At 35.5% G+C, this 26,693-nt stretch overlaps 1 protein-coding gene and 1 non-coding gene across 5 annotated transcripts in view; one reads left to right on the top strand and one right to left on the bottom strand.

Moving 5' to 3' along the window:
* Nadk2 (NAD kinase 2, mitochondrial) overlaps positions 1 to 26,693 on the bottom strand; it is a 47,017-nt gene that overhangs the window by 7,245 nt on the left and 13,079 nt on the right. For 2 of the 4 annotated variants that reach the window (XM_090332044.1, XM_090332042.1), the window contains exons 2-11: positions 23,902 to 23,990; positions 22,918 to 23,006; positions 21,844 to 21,925; positions 17,707 to 17,790; positions 16,744 to 16,880; positions 12,057 to 12,135; positions 9,360 to 9,425; positions 8,035 to 8,130; positions 1,363 to 1,418; positions 1,220 to 1,273 (exon numbers count right to left, since the gene is read on the bottom strand). In XM_090332044.1, the coding sequence (XP_090188170.1) occupies positions 1,220 to 1,273; positions 1,363 to 1,418; positions 8,035 to 8,130; positions 9,360 to 9,425; positions 12,057 to 12,135; positions 16,744 to 16,880; positions 17,707 to 17,790; positions 21,844 to 21,925; positions 22,918 to 23,006; positions 23,902 to 23,990 (832 nt within the window). The remainder of the gene's footprint in view (positions 1 to 1,219; positions 1,274 to 1,362; positions 1,419 to 8,034; positions 8,131 to 9,359; positions 9,426 to 12,056; positions 12,136 to 16,743; positions 16,881 to 17,706; positions 17,791 to 21,843; positions 21,926 to 22,917; positions 23,007 to 23,901; positions 23,991 to 26,693) is intronic. The other 2 variants (XM_090332045.1, XM_090332043.1) reach the window with 1 other exon arrangement.
* Positions 3,271 to 3,377, top strand: LOC150064579 (U6 spliceosomal RNA). The gene has a single exon (XR_016535329.1). It is a non-coding gene; the product is annotated as a U6 spliceosomal RNA (small nuclear RNA).

Genomic DNA, 26,693 nt, shown 5'->3' with positions numbered 1-26,693 from the left:
TTCCCCCCTCCCAATCATCTTGTTTTCCCTCCTTCCCTTTCCTATTTCAAATAATCAAATATATATATACAATATATCAGGTAACAAAGTCAGATACAGTACCCATATGAGATTAACCAAAGGGCAACAAAAGAGAAGAGAAATAACATAGTACATTAAGAACAACAATCACACAAGATAAAGCTCCTGTTTCCATATCCTGGAGATCCTTTCATTTAGCCTCATCCTGTATGACCTTATATATCCAGCAAAACACGATCCTTTCAATCTCAGCCTCCTAAGTAACTGTGCCTGACAACTTACCATTTCCTTATGGTTATACTTTAAGTTAAAATTTATATAATAAAGAACTGATTGTTGCTTAGGCCTAATTTCCCCTTTTTTTGATACAATGCAATACTAATACTAATAGCCCAAGACTAACATAACCTTCATCTTAAATTGAAAGAATATTTAGAAAACTCAAATGATAAAAAGTGAAACTCCAGATAAAGGGAGACATACTACAATAGCATGCCTTTAGATAAACATTTCCTCTTCTGCAAGTAGAAATTTCCCACATACTCCTATTCCTACAGTCATGTTTAAAGTTATGGGTAGATTAGAATGTATATTTATTAAAATTTACAAAATTTAGCCAGGTGCCTGGTGGCTCATGCCTGTAATCCCAGCTACTCAGAAAGCTGAGATCTGAGGATTGTGGTTGAAAGCCAACTCGGGCACTAAAGTCCGAGATACTCTTATCTCCAATTAACTATTAGAAAACTGGGAGTGTTTTTGTGTCTCAAGTAGTAGAGCACTAGCCTTGAGCTGAATTGCTCAGGGGACAGCACCCTAGGCCCAGAATTCTCACTCCACGACTGACCAAAAAAAAAAAAAAGGCCAGGAGCAGGGCCTAGTGGTAGAGTGCTTGCAAGCACACGAAACCTGGGTTTGATTCTTTGATAGTACATACACAGAAAAAGCTAGAAGTGGTGCTGTGGCTCAAGTGGTAGGGCACTGCCCAAGGACAGTGCTCAGGCCCTGAGTTCTAGCCCCAGGACTGGCAAGAAAAAAAATTCACAAAATTCAGCTTTGATCTTTATATTGTTTACATTTTAAGCATACTATAGTAAGTCCAAGTAAATATTTTGCTAATTAAACAACTATATTTCATATATTGTCAAATTAATATAGAAATAAATTACGCTGTTAGTGATTAATATCATTAGCCACTAACCTTTCTCTACCAATTCTTTGTTCAATGGAAGATTCAGATTTCCTTGTCGCTTTGCTACCAAAGAGAAAAGGGAGAAATATTTCCATTCAATATTTTTCTCTGTATAAGGGCAAATATATAATAAATTATTTTATATTACTCACCAATATTTAAAACATCTTCCACAGCCTGAGTTGCAACCCTATTGATATTGAAAGACCTAAAAAAGACACATGATTCATTGTTTTAATTCTAAAAAACATGCTAAAAATGAAAAATGAATAATCTACTAAGTAGATAACAATACAAATGAAGAAATTAAGACAGGTACAAATAAATAGTTAAGATCTGATTAATACCACAGTGATATGAGTAAGTGAAAAGCAGTACTTTCTATACTGTTAGGAATACAGAAGCTGTAGTTGGAAAGCAATCATATACTAGCAAACTTTGACATGAACATATTCCTCATCCTAGCAATTTATCCTAAAACACCACTTCCACATATAATGTACAGAGATATGAACAATAACCTTTATGAAAGCATTGCTGAGAATTGCAGAACAATTCAAATATAGCCACAGGTGGCTGGTAAACAAAATATATATATATATATATATATATTATAGCTGGGTGTAGGTGGCTCATGCCTGTAATCCTAGCTATTCAGAAGGCTAAAATCTGAAGATTCAGGTTCAAAGACAGCTCAGGCAGGAAGATCCATGAAACAGTTACCTCCAATAAACTATTCAGAATAAGCCAGAAGTAGCACTGTGACTCAAGAGGTAGCCCTGAACAAAAGAAGCTCAGGGGTAGCAGTTAACCAGGCCTTGAGGTCTAGCCCCCGGAGTGGTAATTAACAAAAACAAACAAACAAATATATGAAATATAACTATGATATATATACTGCAAATATAGCTTACATATGCTATGTATTTGTTATATATAAGTAAATATATATCTGTAACTATTATATATAGCTATTATACATTATATGATATATAACTATATATCATAATATATGTAATTATATAACAGTCATATATAACTAAAATGTTAAGCTAAAAACAAAAAACATAATAATGTTACACATAGAAAATGAAAAGAACAATCCTTTTCACTATATATATCTTTTTAATATATATGGTTCTTTAAATTTAAAAAAAGTTTCCTTCTTGAAGGATGTACATTCAACTACTTACAAACACTATCGAACCCTGGAAAGCTTTTTCAGGAATTTCAGTTCTCACGTCCATGATAATCATTAATAAAATGTGTAAAAAAAAACAAAAACACAGAATGTTTGTTTTCCTCAGAGTTCAGAGTAGGCTAACAAGGAGGTAGCTCTCCTCCATGTCGCATGTTCAGGGAGTTAGGCCCCCTGCCACCTCAAAGGTCTTCTGTCTTCTAAACACCGCTTGTCGGGCTGTTGCACCCATGTGCATCAAGCAGCAGGACAAAGACCCCGGAGAGTGACTAAGGGAGGCTGGTGAGCCAGCCTTGGGAGTAGTGACCGTCATGTCCATGCTGAGCCCTTTGGCCAGAATCAGTCACCCGATTCTAATGTAAGATATACCAGAAAATGAAACCCAACCTGCGACCAGGGAAAAAAATGTGCTTGCCAAGTCCCATCTTTGCCTTTCTAAAAATTGTTCCACGGTAATAGAGTATGGAGTTTTACCACATAGCAAGTGTCTCTGAACTGTCCCATTATTTCAGTCTTCGGCCACTGTAAAAAAGGTTTTGCTCCATAAACTGGGAGATGATAGTACAGAGTACAGTCACCATGTTCCCCTACATTTCTTCTCAAGGCTGCCCCCAGTCCTTCTCCTTCATATACCCTGCCTGGCCAGACTTAATAAGATTCTTTTAATGAGGTGGAATTTTAGTGGCTGATGAAAATAAGATACTCAACTTATTTTCCAATTTAATGGTCTTTAGAGAGGTTTTATCTGATTTCAAATGGAAACTCTGAGTGCTAAAAGTTATACAACTAAGAAACAAGACGTCATGTCTTAGCTCACAACCACATGGACTTCTAGTTTGTCCTGGATTTAAAAATGTAACCTTCTGTGCTTGCCCTGGCAGCACATATACTAAAATTGGAGCAATACAGAAAAGATTAGCATGGCCCCTGCACAAGGATGACACGCAAATTCGTGAAGCGTACCATATTTTTACAAAAAAAATTAAAAGTTGAGCAAATAAAATGTAACCTTCTTTCTTGAAGGTTAAGGGAACTGTCTGAGATCCAGATTACAACTATAAGAATTAAATATTAATTGAACTCCAATTAGAAGTACATTTAGTGTCTGTCATAATAAGTCATAGTTCTAGGACTATATAAGCAAGTTCTTAAAACTCAGCTGATTAGTGAAGACTTGTAAGTTGTAACTATCAAACGTATACACGAACTCCAGAAGTCAAAGCCCACACAGTTTTTAACAAAAGCCCTATTTCACTAAGAACATAAGGTATCTTAATTCCTCAATAAAACTGCTGCTGTTCATTGTTAGAAACCAAATCCCCAGGGGCCAGGAGTGTGACCTACTAATAGAGTGCTTGCCTAACATGCTGGAAGCCACAGTTCAATTCCTCAGTACCACACATACAGAATTGCCAGAAGTGGTGCTGTGGCATAAATGGTAGAGCACTAGCCTTAAGAAACCCCAAGGACAGTGCTCAGGCACTGAGTTCAAGACCCAGGACTGGGGGAGAGGGAAAGAAAAAAAGAAAAGAAACCTATTCCTAATCCTACAGTGTTAAATGGAAACTTTAAGAGGTGACTAGGTTATAATAGTTGTTCTGTCATAAATCTGTTCATAGAATTGGGAACTGGCTTCTGATTTTAAAAAAATGTTTTCAGTACTCTTTTACCCTTTGCCAGTACTAGGGCTTGAACTCAAAGCCTTATACCCTTGCTTGACATTTTTTCCTCATGGCTCCCACTCTACTTCTACCCTAGGCTGGCACAACAGGAAAGGCCCTCACTAGATGCTGGCCCCTTGACACTTGACTTTCCAGTGAAAGTTTGTTATTTAAGTTATGGTATTATGTTAAAGCCATTCAAAAAGAATTAAGACAACAATCTAATGACTTATCTTTCTGCTGTTAAACCTCTAGGCTAGGAACCCTTACTCTCCACTTAAAAGCTGATTTTCCATTATCGCAAAGCACAAAGCAAGAGTGACATGATGAAAAAGACAAGCACATATATGCTGCATACAAGTTCTAATTCTTTCTAGTTGAATGCCTTTGGTCTCAATATATATCCTTGCCTCAAGCCTCAAAGGCCTTTAAAGGAGATCTATTACAGCCTTTCAGGACTTTTATTAGATCAATGGATTAAAGGTATCCAGCATTTTACCAAGTAGCAGGGACTATACAACCAATAACTCCTATTATAATTAAAAGAATAACAAAAGTAGCCAGGCATCAGTGGCTCATGTCTGCAATCCTAGCTACTCAGGTGCATTATTTACCCTTAAGGACTATATGTATGGATTGCAGTTTGAAACCAGCATGAGCAGGAATGCCCCTGAGACTCTTAACACCAATTAATCACCATAAAAAGCAAGAAGTGGAGGTTAGGCTCAAGAAAAAAAGGTAAGGAATAGCACCCCGGCCTTGAGTTCCAGCCCCAGTACCAATATGCATTATGCACACACACAGGCACACAAGGCACATACACATACAAATCACAAAAGTGCAGAGACAAAATAAGATTATATCCACATAGGTGCATGGTATAGCCAACTCAGGAGGGAGAGGTCAAGTATATCACAGTTTTTGAGGCCACGCTGGGCAAAAACTTAGTGAGCCCCCACCTTGACAATGGTGTGTACGGCCCAGGGCTGTCACTCCATGCCTCAGGGGATGAGGATCCAGCAAAAGCAAGACTCTACCTGAAAAGTAACTTAAAATCCACAAAGAGCTGAGGATAGGACCCAAGTGGTAGAGTGTAGCAAGTGTAAGAAAGCCTTTCAAACCTCAATATTTGTATGACAAGTAATGTACCTACAATCTGGCGAATATAACTGTAACCCCTCTATACATAACAATAAAAAAGAGAGGGGATACAGACAAGTGGTAGAGTGCTTGCCTAGAATGTAGATATTCAATCCAGCATTTTTCTAAATAATAATAAATATTATAATTTCTTTTAAAAAACCTCAATATTGCCAAAATATATATAAATAAATTCAATTATGCAAAGATGCCTACTCTTATGGATGAGAATCCTAGGAGAAAAGAGAGAAAGAACCTAAGAAACCATTCCTAATTCAGCATACAATATATGATGCTCAGTAGAAAATATGCTGCCGGGATAGAATAAATGAACATTGCTCAGGGTAATGCTTTTGGTTTTTACCTGTGAGAGTTACAAAGTAATTTAATGCATACACATGTAAATTCACATAATGACTGCAAAAGTCATTTTGGACACCTTCCCCTCACTCTCCATCCAAAACAAATGAGATCTTTTTCCAAAATATTTTATGGAACTAATATTTTTTAAAAGATGTAAAGTAACTTTCTAATTCGAATGAGATGATGTCTGGAAGTCACTTCAAAATAACCTGGGACAAAGGAAGGAGGTAAGGTTCGTACAAAGAGGAAACAAGAAGGGCCTGAGTCCACAGCCACTGCCACACCTGATGAGTGCAGAGAGTTATTACATTACTTCACCTGCTCCTGGAAGTTAAATTTTTTATACTGTAAAAAGTTAAAGAATGTTTTTCTCTCTTCTCTTGTGTTGCCCTTTGGTTAATCTTATATGTTACAGTATCTCACTTTGTTACCTAATATATTATATAGATGTCTACCTGTTTATTTGAAATAGGAGGAGAAAAATGAGGGGGGAGAGGGAGGGAAATAGGGACAAAAACCTAAGAAGGGATATCACTGTGTGTTAAGTAATATACTCTCTATCTGGTGAATATAACTGTAACCCCTCTATACATTGAAATAAAAAAATTATATTAAAATTTTTTTTAAAATTTAAAAAGCAGAAAATTAAACTAACACAGTTAAAAGCAATTTGGGATTTTTTTTAAATTCAGGGTTTCATTACATAGTACAGTCTGGTCTTGAACTTGTCATTTTCCTGCCTCAACCTCTAAAATACTGAAATTACAGGTGTGGCCCACCCTATGCAAATAAAAATACTTTTGTAGGAAAGTTTTTGCTATTTTTTGTAAGCATGCAGTCCTTTTTTAAAAATGTTAGTGGATAGACATTAGGTATTATCCTCTGCACACAAAAAAAAATAAGCTGGAAAAATAAACACTTCTCATAATCTCATGTTGCTCAAATCTAGTAGGTACCAGCATTATTGATAACGAATAACAGGAAATATGTTATAATAATATAATAAAAAGGTTCTGAGGAAAGACAAAAAGAAGATTTGTTTATTGTGTTTATGAAAAACTGAATGCTCATGACTTTCTAAAGAAAAGAACATTTGAGAACTGACTTTTTAGTTTAATGGGTAGAAAGTGTAAAGTGTTCAGACATTCAGTACAGAAAGAAGTTACATTGAAATTTTAAAAAAGCTAGACAAGACCAGGAATGTGCTTAGAATTTCAAGTAGCCTGTGGTGTCGCCCAAGTAATGATGGGTAGGGGAAGGGTAGGGTAGGCATAATGCCAGAAAGATACCCACAGTCATAGTTTACAAGACTGAATGGTAGACAAAGTAAAATGATCACAGTCAGAACCCAATGGAAGTTTTAAAGCAGACAATAGATATCGTCAGACTTATATATACTTTTTAAGTATTACTCTTGGCACAGTTCAGATGACAACGAAAATAAAAGGTGGGGCACAAAAAAATTTCTACTAAATAATTGGGGCCTAGCCCAAAGCAGCAGCAGTAGTAATTCAGAAAGATGGACAAGGAACCGATAACAATACACAGAGTTTAGGGACTAAATTATATGGAGGGAAAATGAAGCATGTGATTGAAAGGTAAGAACAAAGTTTTGAAAAGTTGTGTTTTCCCTTTAAAACTTGGAGTAAACAGTGATGATGTTAAACAGTTTAGGGAACACAGAAAATAAACAACACTGAAAGGAATAAATGGAGTTTTGAATGTTTGAATATGATATGCTGTTAACATCCCACTTTGCAAGTAAGTTTGGAATATGGAGAGCACTCAGGAGAGAAAATGACTACAGATACATCTGGCAGGCCTCTGTATGAGATGTCTGTCCTATGACTCAGAAGAGATTACTGTCAGGAAGGTTAGAATATTTTACACAAGATGCCTGCTTTTTTCCATGTGGATATTTAACATACAAACTTCTAGTCTCTTTTTTTTTTGTAGGATACTCTGTACTTTTCATTTCTTTACTATTTAAAGTTTGCTTTTAGTGTGTGTGTGCGCGCGTGTGTGCGCACGCACACGCATTGTGTGCAGGTACTGGGACTTGCTTGCTCCAAATTGAAGGTCTACAACTTAAATCACAGCTCTACTTCTGCTTTCTACCACTAAATTAGAAATGAGTCTTTTGGCTTTGTCTGCCCAGGCTGGCTTTGAATCCTGAACCTCAGATCTCATTCTCTTGAGTAGCTAGGATTACAAGCATGTGCCACCAACGCCCAATTTAAAGTATTCTTAAATTTTACAAAGTATTATATATAGTCCTCTGAGCCACTTTCCTTTTATTTCTTCACAAATATAATACAGTAGGTTCAATGGTGATGAAATAATGTTGACTGGGGCAGAAGCTAAGCCACCTATGTAACATCAGAGTGGATTCATATTAGTTATCAAATAGACTGTTATCTAAACTACTTCACAAACTTTAATAAGCACCATTCCAAGTTACTCACCAGGCCTTCGATCCTGTTCCAGTACACAAATTGAGCCCAGAACTCTTCTGTTTTTCCCATGGGCCATCATCAACTGAAATTTCATAGTAGGATGCCCTATGAATTGAGATTATAGAACTCTTGTTTGCTAAGAATTTATGGTTCATAGTAAATAAGAACAAAAAGAATACAACACAAAAAGAACAAGTGTTCTTTTTGCAACAGATTAAATCTAAGTAAGTCAACTTCACCAAGAAATATCTGACTTAGTAGGCACATATATTATGGTCATATTATAATACTAATTAAGCAAAAAGATGAGAAAAATATGTTCATGTTTCTGCATGTTTTTTAAAAATCTATATGCTCCTTTCCATTAGTACTGGAGTATTTCAAGTGCTAACTTATATATCCTTTGATAGCACTAATGCTTATTCTAAAGCAATCTAGCACAACTTCAGTTTCATTTCAGATTCAAAAAGAGAAATAACATACTTAGATTAGTTTCATGGTGAATAGTCCTTAATATATCTAAATTTGTATCCTATTCTTTGTTACTAATAGTTTCTTCTAAACTCTTCTGATTTTTTAAAGTGATAAGCCAATATAACTTGTGAACTGATATTGAGATAAAGTTGTAAAGAATACTTCACTAATGAAATTAAATGGGTTTTCTGACACTAGTGAAAAATATACTATTCTTTAACTCGATGCATGTAATAAACTACTCAAAGAAGTCTGAAATATGTAATAATCTCCTTTCTTAAGTGTTACTTTACTTTCTTTGTAAAATGATGTCCTTGATCAAAACTGGATTATTTTTCTCCAGCATATAATAGGTAAGAATAAATTCTTATTGAAATACCAGTTTTCAAAACAATGAAAATTACTTAACATGCTCGTAAACCCTAAGGGTTTATAGATAATTAATCCCTTATTCTGCCCCCTTTATCTCTTGAAAGCTCTTAATTTATAAAAGTTTTTTACATGAAAAACTCCTTTTCACGTTCTTACAAAAGTTAAAGAGAGCAGGCCTGATATTCACATTTAATCTATTTCATAGCTTCCTGAGAAATGCATGTGGAGAACCTAGCATACATACACAAAGAAATGGCTACTCCTCTGCCAAAATCAAGCAAAAAGAAAAAATAGATTAGAGGTTGTGAGGGCGGAGAGAAAACAAGCAGAGTAGAAAAAGAAGAAAAGTATAATCAAGTGAAAGATATTGAGCCCAGAACTATGAGAAAATTTAGTGTTAATCTCACATGCAGGTTTATTGAGATTAGTCAATTCACAGAATTTTTTATTTGGGGGAAATTATTTTTTAAGGCAGCAATAAAACTCACAGTCCCTTTAGAGTGGGTATACTTCTTCTTAAATTGTCCACTGCTACAGCCCAAGAATAAGACATTCTAGGTTAGAATAAGAGAAAACAAAAAAAATGGGCTTTTAAAAATGTTCTTTAATCTAAGAACACTGTAAGTGAGGTAGGAATAATATTGCTGCGCTTCGTGTTTTCTTGAGGAAAGCATTCAAGTTTTTGGAGCAGTGAAGCCTCACTACAAGATTTAGAAGCAGAGATAATAAGCTTATATACAGTTCTGGTGCTACCTAATCATAAGACCTTAGGGAAGTTATTTGAACCTTCCAAATATCATCATTTCACTAATAAATACAACTACTTTTCTCACAGGTTTATTATGAGCATTAAATAATTTGCAATAACCTGATACACAGCAGGAAAGCAACAAATCTTCCCTTTCCTTTCTGCCTAGGATTTTATATCACAAAGTCTTTAAAAAAAATACTTCCTACATCATTAAGTCATGTTCAATAGCACCAGAAGCTAACCTATTACTTGCTGAAGGGTAGTAAAGATACACTGTGACGTCATCGAACAAAAAAAGAAACAGTATCAGCTATCACTCTCCAGGACTTCAATGGCTCCCCCAAAGCTATCACCAAGCCCTATTTTCTCTTTTTTTATAAGTTGCTTAATTTTTTAGTATATACAAAGTATAAAGCAATGATAGTAGAAGCTCTCAGTCACCACACAGCCCTTGTGATATGCAGAGTCAAAGAAACTATAAAATAGCTTGCCTAGAAGAATGTGAACTCACAGGAACATTTTACCTTTGTTATCTCTTAATGAGCCCTCTCCAAACTCATTTAAAGTTACTGCATTCTTATCTGTCTTATGTCATTGGCAATAATGATTAGACTCTATCTCTAATCAATTACATTTTCTCCTCTTCTATTACTCAATAGAACCAATTATTGTTTCAAATGATATGCGGCAAAAAAGTCTTACTATGTTAAATCTATGTTTAAACAGTAGTGTACTTTTGAATTGCCTTTAAATATTTTATTTCTTTAAAACAGTTTTAACACATTTATTTATTTATTTATTACTCTCCAGAATATTAAGATACTACTACACATCTCAAATCTTATTCATCTTTGCGTCTCCAATGACCCATATACTGTGCATAGGTACCCAATATATTTTATTGAATGAATTTAGTATTACTTACAAAAAATAATTATATAAAAGATAGCTTAAATCATTCTTTTTAATACTACCCAAGTTGATAATAAAGCAATTTATTTACTATTAGCCAGAATGAGAATTATCACTGTTATGACAATTTTTTCTCATATAAAGTCCTTATAAAAAGATTTAAGTTGGGGCCAGGAACATGGCCTAGAGGTAGAGTGCTTGCCTAGCATGCACAAAGCCCTGGGTTCGATTCCTCCGTATCATATACACAGAAAAAACTGGAAGTAGTGCTGTGGTAGAATATTAGCCTTGAGTGAAGTGTCCAAAGACAGTGACCAGGCCCTGAATACAAGTCACAGGACTGACCAAAAAAAAATGTAAGTTGCAGTCAGGCACTGGTGGCTCACACCTATAATCCTAGCTACTCAAGAGGATGATCTGAGGATCGTGGTTAAAAGCTAGACTGGTCAGGAAAGTCCAAAAGACTCTTATCTCCAATTAACCACCAGAAAACAGAAAGTGGTGTTTTCTGTCTGTAGCTCTAAATGTTAAAGCATTAGCCATGAACAAAAGAGCTCGGGAACAGCACCCAGGTCACAATTTCAAGAAAAAGAAAAAGAAAAAGATGAAACAAACAGAATTATAAAAGTTCCCACAAATTCAAAAAGCCTGGGGAATCAACTACATGGCTTACAAAGGGCTACAGAGTTCTAGTAGTAGCATGAAAATGGGACATAAAACGTATCTCCAATCTTCTGTCTCTAATTATGATCTATATAAAAGTAGAGGTTCTAAAGTACTACAAAGATTTAAATTAACTTTACCTTATTGTAGTCATTTCATAGCTAGTAACTACATCACAAAAAGTTTGGGGCCTGGAGTTTGGCCTAGTGGTAAAGTGCTTGCCTAGCATGCACAAAGCCCTGGGCTCAATTCCTCAGTACCGTACACAGAAAAAGCTATAAGTAATGCTGTGGCAAAATGTTAGCCTTGAGTGATTCCTTGGTACCACATACATAGAAAAAAAAAACAAAAGACAAAAAAATACAAAAATTTTAAAAAGAAGTGGTGCTGAGGCTCAAGTGGTAGAGCTCTACCCTTGAGACAGCCCAAGGCCCTGAGCTCAAGCCCAGGCAAACAAAAAAAAAGTTTTATAAGACAGGCAGCACTAACTCATGCTTGTAAGAGGCTAAGATCTAAAGGACTGTGGTGCGAGGCCAGCCAGGGCAGAAAAGTTCACTAGACTCCATCCCCAACATAACCAGCATAAGGATTGTTGTGTGGCTCAAGTGGTAGAATGCCATCCAAGCAGGCACATGCCCCTAATATCAAATTCCCTTAAAAAACATCATAGGCTTTCAAAGTGTTTTTGTTACAGAACATTCTTTTCCCTTAATAAGTATTAGCAGATATGATGGCTTGGAAAATACTTCATTAAATAATATCTAAGTATATATTATTGGGCATTTAGCAGATGTGTAGAAATTAAATAACTTAAAATTACTAAATCCCGTACCCTAGACTGCAGACTTAAAAAAATTACCTGGATGATAAACTCTCGCCAATGAAGACTTCATTTAGTGCTCTCACTGGTAAAAGTTGGGGTCCTGAAGCCTCAGACCCTGCAGTAATATGGAGAGGGGAAAATTCAAGACAGCTCCTTGAATTTTGGAAACATTACAATAAAAACCTATGTGATATTAAAGCTTTCGTTTAATCCTATCCCCCAATATACAAATATGGCCTAACATATCAACAATATACCCTTAAAGTCATCTAGCCTTACCCCAACATGACACTTCAGTCTCTACCAAATAAAATTTAATTCTTCAATTTTTCAATAGTGATATAACAAATGTAACCAATTCATATATCCTTATGGACTTAGTTTCTCTATAAAAGACTCAGAGGTAGATCAGATTATCTCACTATACTGTTTTCTTTTTTCTTTTTCTCTTTCTTCTTTTGCAGAGGTGGCGGCGGTGCCAGCGTTATAGCTTGACCCAACGCCTCATACCCTTATTCAGAGCTCTTGTCCATCGTTAGTGATCTACATTTGAACCACATCTCCAGTCTGGCATTTTATTGGTTAACTAGTGAATGAAGAAAAACAAAAGGCTATGTAGCTCAAGCTATCCTGGAACTTGAAATACTCCTGCTGCAGCCTCCAGAGGGCTAGGAACACACCACCACCACGATGCCTAATCTGACTTTCTCCCCTTCCTCACTCCTGTCTTTCCTTTCCTCTCCTTTCCTGCTCTTCCTCTCCCTTCCCTCCTTTTCTGTTTTCTTCATTTGTTTGCTGTTGTATATCTTTCAAATTCAAAGAACAGACATTTGGAGGGGCTGTATATACAGAACACTAACATCAACTAGGAAAATTGACCATAATTCTAATAAAAATACTTATATTAGCATTAATTACAAACTGTGTACATGAGGAAGGGAAGGGAGGAGGAAATTACCAACTAAACTTCTTCTAGATTTCCATTCCCACATATTTTAAACAAATGTTCCACTAACAGTGGGCATGCACTAATTATTACTAATAAATTAAACTCTTACCATCACATTCTTTTTTTAATTTTATATTTTATTGTTGATGTAATGTATAGAGGGGTTATGGTTACATTCTCCAGATAGTAGGTGCATTACTTCTCACACATTGATACCCCTTCTCATGTTTTTGTCCCCATTTCCTTCCCCCATCTCCTCCCAATCATCTTGTTTTCCCCCCATTTCCCTTTCCTGTTTCAAATAAACAAATAAATGTATATATACAATATACCAGGTAACAAAGTCAGATACTGTAACAATGAGATTAACCAAAGAGCAAAAAAAGAGAAGAGAAATAACATAGTACATTAAGAACAACAATCACACAAGACAAAGCTCTTACTTCCATATCCTAGAGATCATTTCATTTGGCCTCATCTTTTGTATCCTTATCTATCTAGGTTTTGCACCATTGTAATTCTCTGCTAGAAGAGGCATAGAAGTGTACTAATTATTACAAATGAGGGAAACCATTGAGCCTATGTTCCTTTGGGTCTGGCTTACTTCACTTAATATTATTTTTTCCAAGTTTTTCCATTTCCTTATGAATGGGGTCATGTCATTCTTTCTGATGGCAGCATAGAATTCTGTTGTGTGTAAGTACCACATCTTCTTGATCCAATCATCTACTAAGCGGCATATGGGTTGGTCCCATATCTTTGCTATTTACCATCACATTCTAACCACGTATTTTTATAAGATTTTGATTTTCTGTCTCTACATCTTATTTTACCTAATTTTCCTCTCCATATTATATTTTCTATATATTTGCTAAATTTCACCTCAAAACTTCAGTCATACAAGGGAGAGATCTGCTTTAAATTTCATTAATAATCGCAATCCTATCTTTTCTTTCATATTATCAAGCCTTACCTAGTCACTTTTGTTCATTTATAATTTGTTTCATTGAATAGGCTATGAAATGACAGACTCAATATCAGTTAACAGTTTTCTATTTAAGAGAGTGGGTTATACAATTGTTTATAGCTTTAGATACAGAATTCATAAGAGTAGTAGCACACTGCTACATTATAAAATTCTCTCACATCTTCACATTGCTAGGCACTTTCAGGTCAACTTGCACTGGAAGAACCATGTGACTGGGAATGGCCAATGTGAAGCAGGCAAAAGTAATGAAAAGGCCTGGCTGCCAGAACATCATTATGAACCTCCACGTTCTCTGTATTCTCTCCCAGCAAGGTGCAGGGATCAAGACTCAGAGGCATTAAAATACAGCAGGAGCCACTAATCAGAAGAAATCCAGCTGGTTGACTATCCCTTGAACAGTAAGATAATTTTAAAAATAAAGATTTTTAATGTTTAAAAGAAAACAAAATAAACCTACCATGCCCTTTTGAGAGACACTGTGACACATCTATGTAACTTTTTTGTACACAAATACAACCTAGGTTAAGTATAGGTTAAACTACATAAGAAATATAATTTCACTTGTTTCAAGTTATATGATTTCTTTTTTAAGTGGGAAAGTTTTTAATTTTTTTTCTCTTTCTTCTTTATTCTAAATTGAAAGTTAGGCCAGGAAACAAATTCAGTAGTTTATTTATGATATGTACTTATATTTTTAACTTTTGAAACTATTTTTGGAAGCTTCCTAGGAAATGTTTCCTGCCAATTTGAAGAGAATTTAAATAGAAAATTTGAGTTGTATCTTATGCAGCTGTAGTCACAACAGCTTCACTGGGAATCAGTCACAGCATAGCCAACAACTGAAGAATGATGGATAGAGAAGATCTGGTACTATATTTACAGGTTTACTACCTTCCCTGTGTTTAAACTCTGCATCCTAAGCATTCAGTGTCCTCAGTGGTGGACTCCCTAAAATCACAAACTAATGGATACCATAGGTATATTGTACCCTGCAATGTCTACAATTTTTTTTCTACAATTTTTTTCTAAGAAAATAAAACTATCAAACCTAGTTAGGGAAAGTGAACTGGTTTGATAACTTTCTAATTTAAAAAATCCCTTCTAGAAACGGTAAATTCGAGAAATAGTAAACACTATACAATTAATTTAGCATCAATTATAATATAATAATTATAACAATTGCAATGATTAGTGTTGCTATTATGATCTAAAACAACTCTAATTCCAGATCCTGTTACCTATACTCCCTTCTTTCTTAACATTTCATTTGAATATACCTGACATACTTTGTTTTGGAACCTTTTACCACTAATTATACTAAACATGTTCATTCAGATTGTTGCCTAAATTTTGAGAAAATTCTTACATTATTTTTGCTTTAATTTGAACATTTTTTCCTAGAACTACCATTAATCAGACTGAACATCCTGCATGTAGTGCCAAGATTTAGTAAGTACATGTTTTGTTCATTTATGGCTCTCTATATATCAAACTCTTCTTCCAAAAATTATATGACAGTTGATAAAAACAACGACTTGGGTTTTTCTGACACAAGGTCTTGCTACATAATTCTTGATCCTCCAGGTCAGCCTCCCAAATGCTGGGATTATAGGTACCTCTCTACCTAGCAAGTCACCATTTTTTGAAGGTAGCATTGGTCCTTCCAAGTTAGGGAGAAAATAAAATTTCTAACTATGATGTTTAATCTAACATAATATTTACTTCCCAAAACAATAATATAAATTAATATGTATATGTAATTTCTTTGGTTGTATAAGTTAAATTACCCTTAAGTGGAAGAAAATCTTTAAAACATGATATAAAGACATATTTTAGCTATATTCTATCTAAAACTATATATTATCATTTAAAAAGTCCTGGAAAATGCACCTTCTATCTGACAAATATCATGTAACCCTTTTATTAATTACAATAAAAAATTTAAAAAAAAAAGTCCTGGAAAATGAATATAAACATCAGGTACCATAGCAAAGCAGTGACAAGGCAGATACATAAAACAAGCTATTCCTAATAAGTTTACTCAGAAAAATGAAGTATTAGGGGAAAATAAATCTTTTCAAATAGTCCACAAATACATGGAAAGTTCTTGCACCATGAGAGTCTTACACTTACTGAAAAAAGTGAGAAAATATAACTAAATAATAACCTCATAAATCATCTTAGTGCTCACGTTTAATAGTAACTGCAAATTGCCATTTGCTAATATGGGGGGTGGGAGGAAGGGGGCAATGTCAGTGTTATGGCTTCATGCTCTTCAAGGCCTCATGCTCTTTTCAGATCTCTTGTCCATGGTTAGTGATCTACCACTTGAACCACATCTCCAGTCTGGCATTTTATTCGTTAATTAGTGGATGAAGATGGAGAACTACAGACTTTCCTACCCATGTTGGCTTCAAATCATGATCTTTAGGACTTCGGCTCATTAGCTAAGATTACAGCTGTGAGCTACTAGTACCCAGTGTTTTGGGTTTTTTTTTTTTTTGACATTTCTAACGTTAGACCCAAGAATCTTAACCATCAAATATCCTTTATAGTCCCTTGCTAATCAACTATTTTTAAAATTCATCCTAGAAAACAGTTCTTCTAGAAATATGCACTAATTTCTTACTTTGAATTCTAATTATAACAAATTTTACCGAAAAATAAAAGTGGTATACTACACTTTCTTAATTGTTGCTAGTGGTATTACAAATAAATTAACTATTAATTACTGTCTCGAAAATTCAGAGGTCAAAGAAACTAGTTCTAATTCCCAGTCCACCTACTTTCATCATGAACTCTTTCAATGTTGAAGGCTCTACTCTGCTGATTCAAACTTAGCTGCTGTTCATGAAGGTCCACAGGTACAGGGTTTATGCCAGTCCCTTCAAGATATAGCCTGATACGCTGCCTCCATAACCACCTTAGAAAAGTGAAGGGAAAGGTTATGTTAAAACAATACACTAAAGATGAGACATTACAATAACTCTAGCAAGTAAAAGGCACATTTATAAAATGCTAGTTGCTCCACAAAGAATTATAACCGAAAAACTGAAAATCCCCAAGTTCTTGTTATAATGGATATATTTGGTGTTTGTATAAAATTTCCAAAAAAAAAAAAAACCTGAACCTAAGTTAAATTTTTCATCAAGAACCCCTCAAAATCCAAGCTATTGATCTAAGCTTATATTTTGCTCACCAAAAAAGTATTACACAAAAAGGAGCCGGGCACGGTGGGTGATGTCTGTAATCCTAGCTATTCAGGAGACTAAGATCTGAGAATCATAGTTCAAAGCCATCCAAGGCAAGAAACTCTATGAGATTCTTATCTCCAATAAACTACTCACAAAAAGCCAGAAGTGGTGCAGTGCTCACGTGGTAGAACACTAGCCTTGAGCAGAGAGAGGCTCAGGAACAGGACCCAAGCCCTGAGTTCAAGCCCCAGAAATGGACACACACACACACACACACACACACACACACACACACACACACATACACACAGATAAAATCTCTTCAACTTTCCAATAGTAGCATAGCCTCTAACTTGCTGAGGAAAAAACTATTTGAAACTGTAACTCAAATCATATGTGTCCAGATTTCACCTAATTCCAACTCTATCAGGAAAAGGTGAGACAGATGAGTCTGGGTCTCAACTAATATACCAAGTTTTATTGCTTCTGGGTGACCTAATGTCCAATTCATTCTGGTTTTAGCAGCAGTAGTGATAAATTGTAAGAAATTCCTACCTGAACTCACCACGATAGAACTTCTGTAAGGCTTCTGGGAAGGAATGTGTATATCGAACAGGCAGACACAAATGACCTTCAGACCTTTATTGTAAAAGAAATTTTTTGGATGAAGAAAGAAGGAAAAAAGGGAGGGGGAAAAACAGAATTAAAAACTTATCTCTAAATTATAAAACTCAAATGGATTTCAAAATTTCTATTCTCTATTTCATTTCTTTGCCATAAACTTTTCTGTTTTTTTCAATAAGAACAGAACACAACCAAACAGAAATAGTTTTCATCCAGCTATAATAATCAATACAAAATAATACTTAGGTTTCCACATTATGGTAAAACTAAAAAATAGCAATAAGCTGATTCTTAATTATTCTGTATATTTTTAATAATGAGATAAATTATCTAGTTATAAATTAATTAGCTATTACCTTTGGACAAGTTACTTCAGTATCAATTTTCTTATTTCCAATTAAATCACTAACAATGAAAGGTTATTCTAAGGAATTAAAACTATGTGAAAGTATGAGCACTTTTTAAAAGCTCTTTAAGATATCCTTAAGGGCCAGAATGTAGCCTAGGGGATAGAGTGCTTGCCTAGCATTCAAGAAGCCCTAGGTTCGATTCCTTGGTACCATACATATAGGAAAAGCTAGAAGTGGTACTGTGGCTCAAATGGTAGAGCGCTAGTCTTGAGAAAGGCAAGGACAATGCCAAGGCCCTGAGTTCAAGCCCCAGGACCGGCAAAAAAAAAAAATGCACGAATGCATGCGCGTACACACAGACACATGATTAATCCAATATAATTCTTCATTTATTTATATCACAGATCACAGTTTCATGTAGAGGATAAATTAGAACAAATCATTGCAAATTATACGATGATAAGGTTCCCTCCTTCTATGGGAAGATAAAAAACACTACTTAATGACATCAAGACAAGTTAATTTATATAACAGTCTGCTAGTAAAGGAAACGATGAGCATAGATTAAAGGAATGGCTGACAGTAGGCTTGGCAGAATCACACTTTAAAAGCATGCAACAAACATGGGCCTTCTAGCAAACACTCTCTCCTTCAAATCATGCACTATCTTAGATGTCAAGAAAAGTTCTCATCAGACAAAAAACATCCCTCCAGAGAGTCTCCAACCAATGTATTAGTAGCCACCAGCTACTCATTCAGTGCAATTCTGCACAAGCCATTAGGAAGGATTCTAGGCAGTTCCTAAAAGAGTGTGTGTGTGTGTGTGTTCGTGTATGAGTGCACCGATGATCTTTAGGATACATATATGTATGTATGTGTTTGTATACTAGTGCAAGAGTTATTTTGCCTGAAGAATGTACAAGGTCTGTAAGTACATGAGAAGGGATAAAAACTAGAAGACTATATAAGCAATAGACAGTGAAAGATCACATATATTAACTAAGGATTTATAATGTATCCTAAGGATCATAGATGAACTATAAAAGATTGTGTAGTACAAATACTTTCTAGAGTATAGATCTATACTATAGAAAGATACCAAAGCAGTGGGCCATGTTGGCTCACACCTGTAATCCTAGCTACTCAAAAGGCTGAGATCTGAGGATCGAGGATCAAGGATCAAAGCCAGCCCTGGCACAAAAGGACCTGAGACTCTTATCTCCAGTTAACCTCTAGAAAATGGGAAGTAGGGTTTGGCTCAAGGGTAGGGTAGTAGCCTTGAGCTGAAGAGCTCAGGGACAGCACCCAGGCTGAGTTCAAGTCCCATGACCCACAAAAAAAAAAAAAAAAAAAAAAAAAAGATACCAAAGTAAGATGAGATATTGGGAGATACAGAAGTACTTCAACCCACAAACATTTGTAAAAGCCTTAGATACATTTAGTGACAACAAAGGTGGCAAGCAGAGTACTCCAAGGTAGAATTCCTGGAACACAGAACTAGTTGGGTAACAGGGTGAGGAAAAGAAAGTCACAGCAGCAGAATGATATGAAAGAAAAAAGATCATTTACAGGTATGTTGTACTTTCAAAACATCTAAATAAAGGTCACTGTGTTAGGAAAATATGGAATGAAAAACTAGAGATAAGAGAAAATAGCCAGGGGCCAGATAGCCTAAAGCCTTGTAAATAAGAATGAAGATGACCTACTGTCCCCCAATTTTTTCATGTAGAAGATTTTTTGCACTAAAACCAGAAAAGCCCCAGGAAAAGCAGTTTGTCACCCTAGTCATATGAAAGATTTGTTTCATTATGAGCCTAAGATCCAAGGACAAGTGAAACATTACTATTCCAGGCTATACTGAGAAGATATTAAGAATAAAAGCATGAAGATGGCACAGAAAATGAGGGGGAAAAAAGATGGCCTAGAATACAATATATCAAACTACCAACATTAAAGCAGTTATTAAAAAGTAAGATTCTTAAGCTGCAAGCAATGGCTCAGACCTATAATCCTAGTTACTCAGGAGGCTGAGATCTGAATATCGAGGTTCAAAGCCAGCCCAGACACAAAAGGACCAGAGACTCTTACGGGAGATGACGCTTGGCTCAAGGGTAGGGTGGTAGCCTTGAGCTGAAGAGTTCACAGACAGAGCCCAGGTCCAGGGGTAGAGCAGTAGCCTTGAGCTGAAGAACTCAGAGACAGCACTCAGGTCAAGTTCAAGGTCCATGACCCACAAAAAAAAGAGTAAGATTCTTTAAAAGAGATGAAGTAGCAGTCATGAAGAGAGGAGGGAAAAGATGTCATAAATAGGGGCCGGGAGTTTGGCCTAGTGGTTAAAGTGCTTGCCTAGCATGCATGAAGACCCAGGTTCGATTCCTTGGTACCACATATAGAAAAAAGCCGGAAGTGGTGCTGAGGCTCAAGTGGTAGAGCTCTAGCCTTGAGAAAGTGCAAGGACAGTGCTCAGGCCCTGAGCTCAAGCCCAGGACTGGCAAAAAAAAAAAAAAAAAAAGATGTCATAAATACCAATGCAGTACAGATGTAATAAGGGAAAAATTATCATAAGTTGGTAGTAAATGTAAAAAGAGAAAACAGAAACACCAAGTTTGGAGTCAAAGGAAAGGAAAAGAGACAGTAACAGACAAATTAACAGATAAATTAAAAAAATATTCTTGAAAAACTGTAGTCTTGAAAAGTTTAGTCTAAAAGGAACCACATTAAAGAAGAGGGGAAGAGGTAACAAAAGATGGAAGAAGAGTTTGCTAAAGTAGGAAGAGTTAAAGCAAGATCTAATCATTTGACTTTCATTTCCTCTGAGAGAAGCAAGAAGGCCTTATTGAAGGAAGAAGGATAAGGAGCTAGCAGTATTCAAAAGTTGAACAGACATACTTGAAGCAGCAACCACAGGGAATGGAAGAGAGAGATAATCAGGGCTACAAAGTATATGAACAACTCAAACTGTTCCAACTGCTGGAGACTATAAATTCAAGCCAGAGTTCCTGCTATATTATTTTCTCAGATGACCTTTTTCAATGCTAATAACAGAAATCATGATAGACTGATCTAGGATTGACCACAGGATATAATTTTGAATATTTAAGAGTCAAAGAAGGATTAAGTGAATGCACTCACTCAACAGGCAGACCCAGTGGAATGAAAGAAGTAAGACTGATATTAAAGTAGGAGGATGTCAGTAAAATTAAGATTGTAGAGATAAAAAAAAAAACAAAAAAAACAATCCCAGGTGACTATTCAGTCCAGACAGAATGATGGCTGTGAATGACTGGGAATAAAAGAGAAATTATCAACAAGCCAAGAAAAAAAAATAGTATTTCAGTAAGTCTACTCATTAAGCCAATGATATGCTGAAAAAACAATACACATAGGACCAGGCTGTCATTCTTATGAGAGAAGTAAAAATGATCATTATCTCTTCATCTTCAACAACACCAACACGTGTGGATAAGCACACCTGTAATCCTAGCTACTCAGGAGGCTGAGATCTAAGGATTGCAGTTTGAAGCCAACCAGGATAGGAAAATCCATGAGACTCATCTCTAATTAACCACAAAAAATGTGGAAGTACAGCTATCCTGAAGTGGTAGAGCATTAGCCTTGCACAAAAAAGCTCACCGATAGTCCGTGAGTTCAAGCCCCAAGATGTGCTTCATTTTAGCACACAGACTCCACAAATAAAGGACAAGAGCACACTTCTTACCGATCTGGATCTGTATTTACTCCGATAACTGGTTTAAGTCTGTCCAAGACTTTACTTGCTGCCAGAAGCATTGTGCCATCACCTACAGGATATAAGACAAAGAACAACACATAATCAGACTTTCATTATAAAACCAGATAAAACTTGTTTTCATTTTGAAAACTAGTCCTTTTATTTCAACAATCACATTACTTCCTGCTGGCTGCCATAGATCCTGCCCATCATCTTTTCTATTAATGTCATTATTTCTGATCATCTAATCAAATAATGTTAAGGTTGACAAGTATCTTTGTTATAGGGGCTGTTCTAATCATCTCTAGTCTCTACCAGTGAGATGTTAGTAATGCCAACTAATTTAAATCTGATTTTGTAAGGGTGGGAGCTAATGTGTTAATCCCAAAACCTGTCTTCCCTTTTTCTCTAACATCAGTCCAAATTCATAAGTAAGAACATATCCAACCACGTGCAGCTTCAGACTGTTCTCTCCAAAAATTGTTGTCAATTTAATGTTTTAGAAAGAAGAGTAGGTGGTGCTGGTGGCTCATGCCTGTAATCCTAGCTACTCAGGAGGCTGAGATATGAGGATCAAAGTTCAAAGTCTACAAGACTCTCATCTCTAATTATTCACTACAAAATCAAGTGGTACAGCGCTAGCCTTGAGCTAAATAGCTTAGGGAATGCACCTAAACTCAAAGTTCAAGCCCCAGAACCAACAGAAAAAAAAAAAAAAAGGAGAGAGAAAGAAATAAGAGCAACAAAAAGTCAAAAAAGAAAAAGATATTGGGGACAGATTATGGATTCACCTAATCTTACTAAACTATCTAAACTACCATCCTCAGTTTTTTAAATTCTTATGTAATTACAACTAATCTTTTGAAATATTTGAATTTAAAAGCACAGCTTAAATAAATACACATGGAACCTTACCATCTCATTCATTATCAACAAAATAGATCTGTTTGAAAACTAATCCTACTTGAGAGCTTCAAAATAGACACCAGCATATTTGGAAATACCATGTACAGAAAATCAAACTTCAATATTCCAACATCTTTATCTCTATAAAACAATTACCTCCTGCAGCTATGACAGCATCTGCCCATTGAACAGTCTCTTCATCATAGTCGCCCCTTTTTACTAGACGAACCTCAATTCCTTCATTCCTAAAATAAGAGTTTATATGAAATTTCCACTGAAGGCATATATACTAAGGTTATGTTTACTGAAAGACAGATTATTACAACAAAGATATAAAACAGATTTATGTCATATAAACAAATTTAAGTCTAGTTTTGTAAAGTTAGTTTCATTTTCATTTAATTGCAACAACCAATTAACTGTGACAGATCAGGAAGCATAGGAACAAAACTAAAAGTAAATATGCAAATTTCCATGTGACTTTAAGCAATTTTATAACCACTAATAAATAGCAATATTGCTTGGCTAGAATTTAATTTTTTTCTACATCTTCCAATCATAAAATGCATTAATATAAAATAGTTCAGAAGATTAGCATTATATAATTTGTTATAAAATCAAATAGTTATTTCTAACTCAACAAATATTGAGTAGCAAACAATAAAACAGTGAGCACAATACTTTGCAATTTACATGTTCTTTTATTATCTTGAATACACAGGTATTTATCTGATGACTACACTTAGTCACAATTGAACCAAAGTTTCTATAATGACAATTTGTATACACACAAAGAATATTATAATGGAAATATAATTTTTATCCTGTTTTTAAAAATAAGCAAAACAAAAAATTAAAAGTTAAAAAAATAAGCCTAACACATACAGCTGGAGCTGTGTACTGAATTAACTTTTTGTAGAAAGGCACTTCTGTAGCAGACAAAAAACTGAAAAATATCATAAAGTTTTCCAAATACAGTAAAAATTTCTTTAGAAAGTTATAAAACTAGTCGATCCTGATATTCTGAAAATGATGTAGTAATAACAATCTTTAAATATTAGCTACTAAATTTAAATAAAATGAAAAGTCTTGAATATAAAAGCCCACTCAAAACACTAACCCCCTAGCCCATAGACTTACCGCAAGCTATCTATAATATGTTCCACATTTTTGGTGTGAATATGATGTCGTTCCAGTAGTCCACTGTAGCTAGAGCCTTTTAATGCAAGCTAAGTAAAAAAAAAAAAAGAAAGAAAAAAAAAAAGAAAAGGAACATTGTTTTACCATGTGAAATAACCTGTTATACTATGTTATTTTAAAAGCTTTATGTATAATAGAATTTTTTCAGTAAATTTTAGTGACTACCAGTGAAGCCCCAAAGTTCATTTTGAACTATAAAGTCTTACTTTAGAAAATCATAACTTAGTTACAACATCAAATAGGGTATTAAGTCTCAGTCATGTAGTCAGTAGGTTATGACTGAATGGTTTAAAGCTTAATGTTTTAAAACTTTTTCTATTTTTAATGAGTTTCTTACATGTGGCTACTTCAAAGCCAAAGATAAACTCATATGGGGCCGGGAGTTTGGCCTAGTGGTTAAAGTGCCTGCCTAGCATGCATAAAGACCCAGGTGCGATTCCTCGGTACCACATACATAGAAAAAAACCGGAAATGGTGCTGAGGCTCAAGTGGTAGAGCTCTAGCCTTGAGAAAGTCCAAGGACAGTGCTCAGGACCTGAGCTAAAGCCCAGAACTGGCAAAAAAAAAAAAAAAAAAAACCGATAAACTCATATGTAATATCATCAGAGGCAGTTAAATAACCTTTGTTCCACTTGGATTTGCTATTATCTTGTGTTTAGATTTATGGACTCTGCTTGGAATTTACCTATGCAATCTAAACAAAGTACTGATGAGCTCTCTGGGAAAGAATAATTTTAAATATATATTTCTTTTAAAAATGAGTTTACCCTATTTTTAGAGTTTGTAACTATCTTACCAGGAATACTCTCCTTTTATAAACTATATGTCCTCTAAATTACCCATAAAGTAAAATGTTGAGAGTGAAAATCTGTTGCAGTATCAGTGAACATCACCAAGTAGGAAATTCATACACTAGAAGGTATGCTAGTAGAATTCAAAATGTTATTTCTTTTCTTTTCCAAAATCTTTTATGATGCTAATCAATTTTTCAAAGTACTTGTCCAATATAAAATATTAAATGCATTTTTATTTTTAATCATTATTTCTTGAAGTAAAATTAACTTCTAATTCAAACTTTAATATGAATTTTGCTCCTTACAGATTAGAAAGATAACAAGATAAAAATGTAAAGAAAATTAAAATCAAATATAACCAATGTGAGATAGTATCAATATTTAAAACCTGCCTTTCTAGCCTTTTTTCCCTATGAATAACAGTATAGAAAATAGATTTAGCCTCATCCCAGTCTATAAGTGTATATTCATCAGAAGAGCTGAGAAAATATTGAACTACTATAAAAACTAGTAGAGATGTAAAAGTAGTTTAGATGATCCATATAATTTCTTCCTTAAGCCTCACTATATTTACAGTAGGTGTCAAGAATTTTTTAAAAGGAAAGCAGTGACTGCTGGATAATCCTTCATTTACTTTAATCAACTAAACACTAATTTGAAAAACTATTCTTATAGCAGTTTTTTGTTTGTTTTTGCCAGTCCTGGGCTTGAGCTCAGGGCCTGAGCACTGTCCTTAGACTTTTTCAAGGCCAGAGCTCTACCTCTTGAGCCTCAGCACCACTTCTGGCTTTTATCTATGTATGTGGTACTGAGGAATTGAACCCAGGTCTTCATGCATGCTAGGCAAGCACTCTACCACTAGGCCACACTCCCGGCCCCTTGTAGTGGAATTTCTGACTATGGATGAAAACACCATTAACATTCAAGTTATTACTATCACTGCTCAGGGTGATAGTAACTGAGGTGGCACTAACGACCACTCAAAGAAGGTGGCCCATAGGACTTCTCTGCTCCTCCCCTCTATGTCTGGCTTCCAAGATTTAAGCAAAGGCTGATAACTGCCCTACTGCACCCCAGCCTCATCAGGGCTCAGACTGAACTTACCCAACTACCTATTGGACATCTTCCTTTGGATGTCGAGTAAGCATCTCCAATTAATATCTGAAATATCAAGGTCTTCATCTGCTATTCCAGGACTTCCCATCATCTATTGCTTAAGCCACCAATCTGGACTTAATGCCACTTAAATGCTTACTTTTCCCTCATTCCCACATCCAGTCACGGAATCCTGGATGGGGTCCTACATTGTTTTTCCACTTCGGACCACACACACTATCTTGTGTTGGACCATTGCACAAGGTTCTAGTCAGGGATCCCTATTTCTGATCTTGCTCCCTACAGCAGAACCCCACATGGAGACCAAGAGTATGTTTCTCTCTCACTTTAACACAGTAGCCATGAAGTAAGACTTCCCCACCAGCTCTACAGAGGTCTGACCAGCTCCTTTGTGCTACAATTCGTTTTTTGCCTCAGTCCTTATATTCTGCTCTCAAAAGTCCTATTCTCACCTAGCTTCTTCCTGTGCCCTTGGCTGGCATGCATCCTCTCTCTCCGCACAACCCTGCCTCTTCTCAGATTTGGGGCATAATTACCTGATCATGGTAACGGTGCCAGTGACGGACTGAGGCTGTTAAAGATCATCAGGACCAACTCCCCTACCCCAAAAGCTGTTCACTTTCTTCACTGCATTTACCATGCCTGAAACTACTCATTTCACTTTTTTTTTTTTTTTTTTGCCAGTCCTGGGCTTGAGCTCAGGGCCTGAGCACTGTCCTTGGACTTTCTCAAGGCTAGAGCTCTACCACTTGAGCCTCAGTACCACTTCCGGCTTTTTTCTATATGTGGTACTGAGGAATTGAACCTGGGTCTTCATGCATG

This window comes from Megascapheus bottae, chromosome 4 (genome assembly GCF_031878675.1).
Source record: "Megascapheus bottae isolate mThoBot1 chromosome 4, mThoBot2.hap1, whole genome shotgun sequence".
Taxonomy (NCBI): domain Eukaryota; kingdom Metazoa; phylum Chordata; class Mammalia; order Rodentia; family Geomyidae; genus Megascapheus; species Megascapheus bottae.
The sequence above is the reverse complement of the archived record's forward strand: the minus strand, read 5'-3'. Positions and strand labels throughout refer to the sequence as shown.